Source organism: Zootoca vivipara, chromosome 12 (genome assembly GCF_965207765.1).
Source record: "Zootoca vivipara chromosome 12, rZooViv2.hap1.1, whole genome shotgun sequence".
Taxonomy (NCBI): Eukaryota; Metazoa; Chordata; class Lepidosauria; order Squamata; family Lacertidae; genus Zootoca; species Zootoca vivipara.
Window position 1 is genome coordinate 48,569,082 of NC_142595.1, and position 12,424 is coordinate 48,581,505.

Genomic DNA, 12,424 nt, shown 5'->3' on the forward strand with positions numbered 1-12,424 from the left:
GAAGAGTGGCAGACAAAAATGATAGACTATGCAGAATTAGCGAGACTGACTAGCAGGATCCGGAATCAGGGAGAAACAAGGTTCCAAAGAGACTGGAGTAAATTTGTGGATTACATGGAAAAGAACTGTAGAAGTTTAAAGACACTTGCAGGACTCAAATAAATCCTACAAATTGATTTTAAATGGGTGGAATAAAGGAACTGCGAGATAAGAACTGAATAGAAAACCAAATGAGGGGAGGGAGGGAAGTCAAGCTCGGCAGAGCATTGAGAATGAGAAATTTGGAAAGAATTGCTAAGATTGTTGTATGTGTTGTATTTGTTTTTTAGTGTTTGTTTGTTTGTTTTGTTTATTGTTTTATATGTGCTTTAATTGGAAAATTTAATAAAATGCTTATATAAAAAAAGGAGCGCCTGGGTTCAAATCCCCATGTAGCCATGAACCTTACTAGGTGATCTTGGGCAGGAAACATTTAGGGAATGTTTAGAGGAACACCCAGTAGCTGCTTTAAAGTGAATAAAATTAAATTGGGAGTTCAGATTGTGCTGGTGGCTCAAAGGGCCACAATAAACGTGATAATGTGTACCCCTGGAAATCCTTGAGTGGGCTTGTACAAGAAGATCAAGGATTGGTCACTCAGTTACTGTTTTGCCTTTGACTCAGTTCCAGGATCAAATTGCGAAGAAGCTGGTTTTCATTCCCCAGGCCCATTCGGCCCAAGTCCCAAAGTAGAAGACACAGACGGAAAATTAAACAAGGCATGTTTTTATTATTTTTATTATTAGACAAAGTACTCCTTTCCAAAGTACCACAAGCTATCAAACGGCAGAAAACAGCCATCAGGCACAGAAATTCAGAGAACAAAAAATGAAAAATCTTGTTTTAAGCCTCTGTTATGGATTTCCTAGATGAGTGTGATGATCTTAACAGAGGCTGGAGCAGGCTGAATTAATCTGATTACAAAGTGAGAACTTAGTGCTCTCCAGACATTGTGGACTACAATTCCCATCAGTCTCAGCCAAGCATGTCGGTAGTGGCTGATGGGAGTTGTAGTCCACAATATCTGGAGGGAAACCAGGTTGGGGGTGGTTGTGCTAAAGTGAGAGGGTTCACAGTGGTTCCAGATTCAAGCAATTAAAACAACAACATAGCTAGTGAAAATTTAAGACCTGGATTTCTCCGGCTCTTATTATGTTCCATTTCACAGAACTTTTGTAAGAAAGAAAAGGCCACACATTGAGGCATTATTCATAATCAGCCACAGACATTTGAGAATCCACTTTTAAACTCCCTTCCCAAAAACAAAAATTCTTTTTACCCCTATATTGCTCTGCTCTCCCCATGACAGTGAAACCCCCAAAGGAAGATAGAAGCTGGCAGAAGTGGTTGTCAGAGATTCCAGAATCAGTACATGGATGGCTTCTCTTCACCTTTGGGGTTGGTCAATTTCTCCAGGTTTTTGCTCAAGATGTGGTAGAGCTCAGCCTGCAGGGGATGGCAGAACACTTGTTAAGTGCTAAGAGATTTTTCTTGGTTGCGCTCCACTATTTCCCTCTCTTTTGACTGCTGTACTAACCCGTCACCTCCCTCTAGCATACTCACATAAAACCCACGGATATCGAGCAGCATTGTCTGGATTTCCCTGTACACGGCCTCATCCCGCTCATGAACGAGACACCGGTAATCCATCTGCAGGGGGATAAGGTGCGCAAGTCAGATCACAACCAGGGACACCATTTCAAGGATGTTAAAAAGCCCCCCGAGTTTCTCCTGGCCAAGGTCGACGTCTTGAGCTTGAACCCTTTTGAGGCCGGGGAAAGTCTAAAGGAAGGCTCAAATCCCATCACTCACTCTTATAACATAGCTCAGCTGTGTTATAAGAATTCTAAGGTCTCAAATATAAATTAAATGTTCATAAATGTACAAGGCAAACACATATATAAGTATATAAACCACGTGTCTGAAATAGTACAGGAGAGCAATCCTGAAGCCATTTTGACTCTCCCAAATTGACCTCAAATATTTTTCTGCATGGAGGAAGGAAATGGGACAGCCTCCCCATTGTCTTTTGCTCACAAATCCTGTCCTAAGGGCATATTTGTGTATGAACAGGGTGAGCCTATGACCTGGATTCAGGAACTAAAGTATTAACTATCACAAAAGAATGGCCAGACTAGTGCCCAGGTAATGCAATCAGTGACCATTATCAGGTATCCTGGCAGACAGGACTTCTGCTGTAGACTGCCTCCTTCTGTGATGCATGTATGATGTTTTAGGGGGTTGGTCTTGGGCTACAGGGTGGGCAATTTCAAAACTTTATCTCGGGTATCTCGGTGGTATCTCGGGTTACAGACGCTTCAGGTTACAGACGCTTCAGGTTACAGACTCTGCTAACCCAGAAATAGTACCTTGGGTTTAGAACTTTGATTCAGGATGAGAACAGAAATTACGGCGGCGGCAGCAGCGGGAGGCCCCATTAGCTAAAGTGGTACCTCAGGTTAAGAACAGTTTCAGGTTAAGAATGGACCTCCAGAACAAATTAAGTTCTTCGAGGTATCACTGTATAAGGGCTTGCACACCATTGTTCAAGGTTCTCCTCCTTCCTGCTTGTGGTGAGTGGGGACCCTGTTGCAACAGAGTCATTCATTCTCAGAAATAACGTGTGAAGCTTTGATAAGCGGAGTTGTTTACAACAGGTACAAGGCCACTCTGAAGAATGCTTTCTACACATGACAGAGAGAGATGTTTAGTCTCAACTCTGCTATCACAGTGTGAAGATGTAAAGAGATTGTTTAGGCAGCTTTCAGGGTCAGGCCCAGAGCGTTAAGATTAAACCGAACCTCCATCAGGGAGGTTGTACTAGAATGTTTCCTGCGATTGATTTCTATACTCCATGCAAGACTTGGGACTCCTAAACGCTTGGAAGCTGTGTGTTACTCTGCTAAAAAAAAGGGGGGGGCCTGATACTTGGACCCAAGGAAAGGAGTTTTGGTTGCCTAAAAAATCCCAACAGGTTAGAGCGTGGTGCTGATAATGCCAAGTGTCATGGTTTATTGTGACTACTCTTGAGTAACGGCCGTCCACATGCTTGTCTTTCAGACGTTTTTATTGGTGCACATTATTTACAGTGTAACGGATTGCTCACTTCATGTCTACCCGCTCGAGTCAGATTCCTGCACTAATTCCTTCCGCGTTCGCGACCAGCATAAAAGCCTCGGAACTGAGAAGCGCCTCCCTTTCCTTCTCTTTCTCAATTCCGGCGTCGGAGGGACGGGTCTTCTATCTGGCCTATTCCTGTCCACTCTTTCCGCCTCCCTCTCTTCCTGCCTATGGAGCACTCCCTCTCTGTTTCCTGACTCACCCCTTCAGACCCCTCGCTCTCATGACTGCTTGGAGACGGGCTGCTTCTGATGGGGGGGGGGGTTCCTCTATAATCCCTCCCCCTCACACCAAGGTTGCAGGTTTAATACCCATATGGGACAGATGCATATTCCTGCATTGCAGGGTTGAGCTAAATGATCCTCAGGATCCCTTCCAACTCTACAATTCTTTAACTCGATGACACTCCTCAACCGATCCCCCAAAGTCAGAGTGGAAGGACTTCTGTTTTTCTATTACTCACCACATGGGTATCCTTGGAGGCCTTGGCGACGGCATCCCCACGCTCTAAAAAATACCTGGAATGAAGAATGTTGCCAATGGTCAGAATGCGTGCTACCTGCTCTACTGCTAGGCTGTCACCCAGAACAGACTGGGTGGCCGCTCCAGGTTTTGTGCGACTCCAGCACCCATCAGATAAAGCCAACACAGACCGGGAAGGATATGAAACAAATGAAGCTTTAAGCTTCAGGGCCCCTGACCCTGGAGGGGTCATTGAAGCAAACTTGGTATGCATCGCTTTAAAATTTGGGGTTTAGTACAACTCAAACAGATTTTTTGTTGTATATATGTCAAAAAACCCAAAATTTGAGAGTCACCAGCACAGATGTTGCAAAGGCCGAGTGTTGCAGTAAGTGTTGCAGTAAGTGTTGCTCTGGTCAGACCTCACCTGGAGTACTGTGTCCAGTTCTGGGCACCACAGTTCAAGAAGGATACTGACAAGCTGGAACGTGTCCAGAAGAGGGCAACCAAAATGGTCAAAGGCCTGGAAACGATGCCTTATGAGGAATGGCTTAGAGAGCTGGGTATGTTTAGCCTGGAGAAGAGAAGGTTAAGGGGTGATATGATAGCCATGTTCAAATATATAAAAGGATGTCATATAGAGGAGGGAGAAAGGTTGTTTTCTGCCGCTCCAGAGAAGCGGACACGGAGCAATGGATTCAAATTTCAAGAAAGAAGATTCCACCTAAACATTAGGAAGAACTTCCTGACAATAAGAGCTGTTTGGCAGTGGAATTTGCTGCCAAGGAGTGTGGTGGAGTCTCCTCTCCTCCTTTGGAGGTCTTTAAGCAGAGGCTTGACAGGCATATGTCAAGAATGCTTTGATGGTGTTTCCTGCTTGGCAGGGGGTTGGACTGGATGGCCCTAGTGGTCTCTTCCAACTCTAAGTTGATTCTAAGTTGACTTGCTCTGCCTAATGTAATTCTTTCCTCTTTTCAACAGAGGTCAAGACCGCTTTGAGGAACGACGGGTTCACGAAAGTACTTAAGCAGATACCAAGAAACCCCACACTCACAGAAGATTGGTGGTAATTTGCCATGGAGCAACCCCATTGAAGAAGAGAGCAGGGGTTAACCGGACCTTGTTACTGGTTGTGAAGGGGACCCCGTAACAGTTCAAGCTTCAGGGGCCCCCCAAATGAAGGATCACCATTGGCACAGACAGTGGCTAGGAATGATGGGAGTTGTAGTCCAAGCAACATAGAGCCTGAGAATGGTACACCATGAGGCCGGAATATTGCATTGTGCTCTATGAGACTCCCAAGACTAAGGTTAAAAAGAAATAAAATAAAATAAAATAAAATAGGGAGAACACAGCCGAGGGGAGGGGAAAGAGACTTTCTGCTGGCCATCAAGCAATGGCTTTTTCCACCTGCCTTGGCCCCCTCCCCCCCCCACCATAGGGAACAGCAGAAGCAGGTGGGAAGAGATAATTTTTCAGGGATATTTTAAAAAATAATTTTACAAGTTCTGTGCCTTTGCTTCTCAATTTGCACTGTGTTATTTTACGCACTGCAACTTGCTGCTATTTTTACTGACCGTAGTTTAGAAATTATATATTGTAACTGTTAAAGCGTGGATGTCTGTTTAATTGTCATTTGCCGATATTTAATTGTATTGTGCACCGTTATATTCTAACGGATTATTGAATATTACTTCATTTGAGGCAAGTTGATTATTTACATTTTAATTGCAACATTTGTCGTTTCTTCAGCTTGCAAACCGCCTTGCACCTAGTAATACAGACCAGCAGCATAGAAACTAGAAGTGAAATGAAACAAAACGTGCTCTGGAACGTAGTGCTAATACGCAGAACGGTCCCCAGGGCAAATTACCCAGAATACCCTGTGGTTACCCTCCCATCCTTTCCTCTTACTTAGCAATAGTGGTCTGGAAAGCCTCCGCCTTGGTCTTCAGGGCTGTGATCCGTTCGAGAACCTTCTCCTGTCAAGAGGAAAGAAACATGACGAGTTTTGCTTTTGGGGTGGCGAGGGGCGGGCTGTGGATCGGCGCCAGGCGAGGGGCGGATTCTCCGAGCGCCTCGCTTCCTCTTACCTGAACCGCTACGCCAAAATCGTTGCCGTCCTCGATTTTGGGAATCATGTATTGAATCCAGGTTGTCACCTGAGGGGAACGAGGAGAAAGGAAGCTGAGGGGGGCCCTGAGCGAAGGGCTCGTTTTTGCCAGCTAGCCCAGATGCACGTCCGAGAAAAATCCACACATTAATTTAAGATTTTTAATAGACTAGAGCCTCCAGGCACCTTTTATACAATTTGGCCCTTCCTTCGTTACACATACTTTCCCCAAGACAAGCCTTGCAAATCTGGAACTACCCATGGCAACCAAATGACGCTGATATTCTATCTGAAGACGTTTTTTATCCTCACCTTTTCCCTTACTTTCACGATCTGGGCTTCCCGTTGCTTAAGCCACAGGTAAAACCACAGGTTGTTTTTTTTAATTTCGTCTTTTTACTCCCATCTGGACGTCACCACAGGTCTTCATATACAAAATCGGCCAGGCACAGGAACAGTTCCCCCCCCCCCTTGTGCCATTAAATTGTTAAATTTGTAGATGTGTAGCTGAAAGGGGGGACCCAGGTGGTGCTGTGGTTAAACCACTGAGCCTAGGGCTTGCTGATCAGAAGGTCAGCGGTTCGAATCCCTGTGACGGGGTGAGCTCCCGTTGCTTGGTCCCATCTCCTGCCAACCTAGCAGTTCGAAAGCACGTCAAAATGCAAGTAGATAAATAGGAACCGCTACAGCGGGAAGGTAAACGGCGTTTCCATGTGCTGCTCTGGTTTGCCAGAAGCGGCTTTGTCATGCTGGCCACATGACCTGGAAGCTATACGCCGGCTCCCTCGGCCAATAATGCGAGATGAGCGCGCAACCCCAGAGTCGGTCACGACTGGACCTAATGGTCAGGGGTCCCTTTACCTTTACCTTTAGCTGAAAGGGAGGTCAATTATCTTAAGTGTTTTTAAGTGTTAGGTGTAACTTCAGCCTGAACACAGCAGAGTTCGTGCAGATTTTTCCGGAAGCTTCTGGCGGTAACTTAAATGACTAGATGTCTGACGCAGAGTAAACTATATACAGGATTTATTAAAATAAAAGAAATCCAGAGTTTCTATGTACAACTTTAGAACTCAAAACAAAGTAAAATAAATCCTTTCCTCTCTGTCTCTCTCACACAACCGATACAGCACCTCTCCTCCTACACTGACCACACTACGTACTGTGCTAGCTTTCTCTGATAACAGGTCTCAGTGCTGATCTCAACCAATGAGAGCGCAGTTACTATGGCAGAAGTAGACCTTGGCTTTCGGCCCAGTGTTAATTGCTTGTCCTAGAGTTGAATGTGTGAAGAAGCAATCTGATGGTTTCTCATGCTACTAATTTAGCAAAACCCGAACAAATTATGGGTGGGTTTCTTTGCTTATTTGTATTGTGAATGGAACAACGTGTGTATGTTTACATTGCAATGTAGCCGAAACAAATTCCAAGTATGTTGGAAAATGTACTTGGCCAATAATAATAATAATAAATTGTTCTTTTTACAAGCTTTGCCGAACCGCCGTTATTTTAGAGTTTTGCTTTTTACATTTTAATCTCCGCCCGTCGCTTGGACCGCGCTTTCTGCGTCATACACCTCGTAAAAAAGGAAAAGGGGAAAAAAATATCTACCAGTATGCATTTCTCTTTGAACTCCCGGACTTCGGGTTTGACGCGATCCAAAAGCGAAACGATTGCTTCGTTGGACTTCAGGTAGCCGCATTTCGGAGCTGCCGGGGGGAGAAAGCGAAAGTCAGCGCCAAAAATGCGATGGAATATTATTTGTGATCGCCCGAAAATCTAATTTCCCTTCCTTCCAACTGAGGACCCCTCTCTCACCTTCCTTCTCCTTCTCCTTCTCCGTCTCCATCTGTATGGGAAAAAAACATACACACACCAGCAAATGCTATTACATCCTTATTAGTGCTGGATTTAAGTATAAGCTAAACAAGCTATAGTTTAGGGCCCCCCACTCTCTTGGGGGCCCCAAAAAAATTTAAAGGAAAAAAACCCTTGCATGTACATTTCCAAAACATAAGATAAAAAACAAACAAAATCAAACCTACAGACAGCAACTGTGTTTTGTGTTGTGTAGGCTCCTATTTGTTATGTGAAATGGTTTTAGATACCTATTAGGTCCATAAATTACCATATACCATATAGGTGTCAAAGAGATAAATAACTTCCTGATATTTAGAAGACATCTGAAGGCTCAGGGAAGTTTTTAATGTGTGACATTTTAATGCATTTTAAATCCTTTTTGGAAGCCACCCAGAGTGGCTGGGGAAACCCAGCCAGATGGGCGGGGTACAAATAATAAATATTATTATTATTATTATTATTATTATTATTATTATTATTATTATTATTATTCAACACAAAAAACAGCAACAATTTGTTGTTGACAAAGGACAGTTGGATATATAAAGGGCCCCATTACCTTCAGTAGCTTAGGGCCTCATCAAACCTAAATCTGGCCTTGGGTTTTCTTTGGGGGGGGGTGGTAGGGAAGAAGACCCCTCAAACAACTCACCTCATCGTCTTTGGGAGGGGGGTCTGGAATGGGGATGTCCAGTGGGGCACGGAGGGTGGTCAAATCTTTAACGTTCAGCGCCCCTTCCTGAAAAGAGAACTATTGTTACAGGGCAGCTACGTAAAGGCAGTGTGGTATAGTGGTTGGAGCACTGGACTATCACTTGGGAAGGTCCCAGAACTACTCACTGAGGCCTACACTATGGATCTGAAGCAGCGTCTGGTTTCACCCCAGAGAAATTACGGGAGCTGTAGTTTATTAAGGGCGCTGCTGAGAGTTGATAGGAGACCCGGAGCTGCAATTTGCAGAGGGGTTTACCAATCGATCCCTCTCCCCAAGGAACTCTGGGAATTGTAGTTCTCCGAGGGGAATAGGAAGGAAGGAAGGAATTGGTTTTAGAGAAAGAAAGGAAAACAGGAAAAAGTCCATGTGGCAAAAGTATCGCATCAGGACCTGGGAGTTCGGGGTTCAAGTCCTCACTCACTGGACAAAACCTCGGACCAGACACAGACTCTCAGTGTGGCCTACCTCACAGGGTTGTTGTGAGGATATATTGAGGAAAGGAGGAAAAAACATGGATGTCAACCTTGAGCTCCTTGGGGTGTAAATGTAACTTTTTAAATGCAAATGTAAGCAAGAAAATAAATAAGGAGACAGGGATGGAGATAAAGGGAGAGAGAAGGGAGAGTTCTATAAATTCGTCTCTGAAAAAGGATCTGGCCATCTTGAGGGGTCCTGCTGGTGTTCTCTCTTACCTTCAGGATCTGATCCAATTGCAGAATTTTCCTGGGCAAAAACGTGCAGAGAAATTCTTCGCCCTGCAGGGTGTGCAAGGAGGGGGATTAAAAAGAAACAAATTACCTTTAGGGAGAGGGGTATTTGGAGAGATTTGGGGGGCAGGATTTTAACGTGAAAGAGGCTCACCTCTTGCAAAAGGGATGCTCTGAAAACAGCCATCTAAGGGAGAGAAAGAGCGATCGTGAAATGCACCCACTTCTGGGGCTGAACAAGAACATTATGGAACAGCAGCATATAACACACAAGTTCTCTGCAATACCAATGTTTCCCTGGATAAAAAAAGTTCGTCATGTTTTTAGGAATTCTGCCAGAAAAATTCCACAAAGTGGTGTATGAACCCCATCTATACAGATATGTCCAATATGCTATAATATTGACTTAAACAGGTTTTGTGCAGGCTTAAAACACACACACAACTCATTTAAACCATATCCCCCCAAGAAACCTGGGAACTGTAGTTCACCTCTGCACAGAGCTATGATTCCCAGCACCCTTAACAAACTTCATTTCCCAGGATTCTTGAGGAGCAGGGTGATTTAATTGTATGGTGTATACGTAGCCCAAATAAAATAGCAGTCTATGTAAATCAGGTGTGGCTAACCCTGTTTGATCCGCCACCAAGTGGGTTCCCTTCTCTGCCATTCCCCAAGATCCCAGATTTGGGCATCAACGAAAAGGGGAGCGGAATTAAACGTAGACGCGACAGGTTTTCCAAAATAGATTCCCCCAGCACAGATCATCAAAGGGGCTGTTTGCCTTTGTGCATGGAAACCTAGCGAAATGGGCGGGGTGTAAATAAAATAAAATAAAACAAAAACAATCATGATTACTATTATGATGTGAGGGGCAGCAGACCCATTTTCGGCATGCGGCCCCCGAACATTTGGGAATCTGGCCCTCGAGGCGGAAAACCACCCTTAGCCATGCATGATGTAAATAATTAGCAGAAGTGCAACATGTCCCTCTAAGAATAAACAGGGGGTTTCCGTGGCAGGGGTGTAGGCTGAAATAAAATACGAAGGACAGGTGCTGCCAGTAGTGCTACACTCACCCTTGCAAGAAACAAGATTCCTCTGCTACCGGTATTACTGTACTGGATTTCTGTAGGTCCCAGGAGGCACATAGAATTGTATATTTGGAAGGTACACCAAGGGTCATCTAGTCCAACCCCCTGCAATGTGTGAATCTTTTGTCCAATGTGGGGCTCGGACCCACAACCCTGAGATTATAAATCTCATGCTCTACCAACTCAGCTATCCAATCTCTGACATCATAGCTATAAATTATAACTGGCTCATAAGCTGAAAATAACGGAAATAAGGCTGCGGTCCTCAGCTTGCGGATTTGAAATCTAACCCCACCAATGTCAACAGTCCTATGTCCTGCTTTCCGAGGAGAAAGTCCCCACAGACCATCTTCCCTGACCTAGTCTCCCCCCTTTCAGAGCCTGCTTTTGGGGTTCAGGTGGGAAATATAATTGGATATGCCCACAAGCATGTGCAGAGTGCCTTTCCGCCTAGCAGTAAGCAGAGGGCGCCCCAAATCTGGGGTAAGAGAGAGGCAGTGTGGCCTAGTGGTTAAGAGTGTCAAACTAGAACCCGTCAGAGCTGGGTTTGAATCCCCAACTCAGCCATGTAGCCCATTGGGTGTGGCCTTGGGCGAGTCACTGCCACTCTCAGCCTAACCTACCTCGCAGGGTTCTTGTGGGGATTAAACGGGGGGGGGGGGAGAAGAACCACATAGCCCACCTTAAGCTCCTTGGGACAAAAAGGGTGGCTTAGAAATGAAGCAAGTAAATGCATTTATAGGAATTGAAGGCCGGTCCCCCGGTTTGTCCGTGCCTGAAAACGAGCAATGAGGCGGTGGTGGGAGGAACGGGCTGCTTAGTTATAACAACTAACCCTCAGCACGTGCTCAGAGGCACTCTCGTTTCTCAGAAGCCACCAGATCCGGGCAATAACCTTAGTCCCAGCGCCCTATTTTTAGAGATCAACCATCGAGCACCCTTTTCCATTTGACCCCCTGCTAGCCCTCCCTCCCTTTTACACCCAGGTTTTTCCCCCCAACTCCGCACCTTTTCACGGGACTCTTTGCTGACTTGGATGGTGCAGGATTTGGCCATCGTGGCGTTGTTGGGGGGTCTTGTCCAGGCAGGGAGGGAAAGAATCCAAACAGCAGCAGCAGCAAGCAGCAGAAAACAGCCTCTTTCTCGCGGATCGCACCTTCACTTTCGCTTTCGCATTCACACGTTCCGCCCACGCGGCCGCCCCCTCCCCCCCCGCATCGACGGGTCTTCTTTCCTTGCGTGGCACAGAAATAGCCCCCCGGGGGGGGGCAAACCCCAACTTTCCAAGAAATGCGGACGTTTTGCAAGGTGTGGAAAGGAAGGGAAAAAAGGAAGAAAAGAACTTGGCAGGATCGACGACGCCCTCGCAGCCACGTAGCCCAGCATCGCGACACCCCCACTAAAGAAACAAAACAAAACAAAAACAAAGCAAAATAATCCCATGACCTAATGAAGCAATTAATTAAATACATTTGGGGACTCCATAATTTTTTCCAAGCCTTGCGGAGGGCCTCTCCAAATCCCAGCTAAGAGGCGAACAGCGGGGCAGGCTGTTGAGTGTACAGCTGCCAACTTTTCCCTTTTCTCGCGAGGAATCCTATTCGGAATAAGGGAATTTCCCTTTAAAAAAAAGGAAAAAGTTGACAGCTATGGTTGATTGGCCAAAGGCGCTCTGCAGATGCTCAGAGGCACGCCGGTTATTCTCTCTCCCCCCCCTTTTTTTGGCTTTTGCAATTCCTGGAAAAGGCAGCTTGTAGTTCTTCCTCCCGGTCTCCTGGGGTCCCCCTCGGCTCTTTTCGGCTTCCCTTTGCCTTCAAGCCCTGCCTCGTTTCCTGCTCTCCTCCTCCTCCTTCCTCCTCTTGCAAGCAGCTGTTGGGGTTTCACATGACAAGTGAGTGACACGCCTGGATCTCTCCCTCCTCCCCCCCGCGCCGCCCCTCAAACAAGGTAAGATTCCCCCCCCCATACACACACACACTTTCCTCCCCAGCACTTTCAAAGGGGGCAGGAGGATCCTCTTGAAACCAACCCGCAACTCCCCCCTGCAACTTTAATTTCACACACACACACCCGGGGTGGGGAGGAAGTCAGGCTTTCCCCCTTGTGCAAAAGTGGAAGCTGCAAAGCCCGCTCCCAGCCCACCCCCCAAATCTGAGATCCTGCACCCGCCATGACCCTCTGAGCCAGCCCCACTGAAATCGGAGGGACTTTCTCCCGGGTCAGTTTGCACCATGCGAAACGCTGCTTGCAAACGGGAGTTGGAGGGCTGCCCCCCCCGCCCCACACTTTTCTTTCTTTTTGCTTTCGATTTGCAAGC

At 46.1% G+C, this 12,424-nt stretch overlaps 2 protein-coding genes across 3 annotated transcripts in view; one reads left to right on the forward strand and one right to left on the reverse strand.

The window, feature by feature from the left end:
- Positions 1–749: 749 nt before the first annotated feature.
- Positions 750–11,273, reverse strand: PSME2 (proteasome activator subunit 2). Its single transcript, XM_035134501.3, has 11 exons — positions 11,116–11,273; positions 9,168–9,200; positions 8,999–9,061; positions 8,244–8,330; positions 7,550–7,580; positions 7,343–7,440; positions 5,715–5,783; positions 5,536–5,603; positions 3,623–3,677; positions 1,603–1,689; positions 750–1,485 (listed from the first exon to the last, which is right to left on the reverse strand). Exons 1-11 carry the CDS (start codon positions 11,161–11,163, stop codon positions 1,405–1,407), a joined length of 720 nt encoding a protein of 239 aa, XP_034990392.2. The 5' UTR covers positions 11,164–11,273; the 3' UTR covers positions 750–1,404.
- Positions 11,274–11,930: 657 nt separating this feature from the next.
- The window catches only part of RNF31 (ring finger protein 31), a 35,553-nt gene continuing 35,059 nt past the window's right edge, over positions 11,931–12,424 (forward strand). For both annotated transcript variants that reach the window (XM_060281865.2, XM_060281867.2), the window contains exon 1: positions 11,931–12,054. The gene's annotated coding sequence lies outside the window, so the exon portion shown is untranslated. The remainder of the gene's footprint in view (positions 12,055–12,424) is intronic.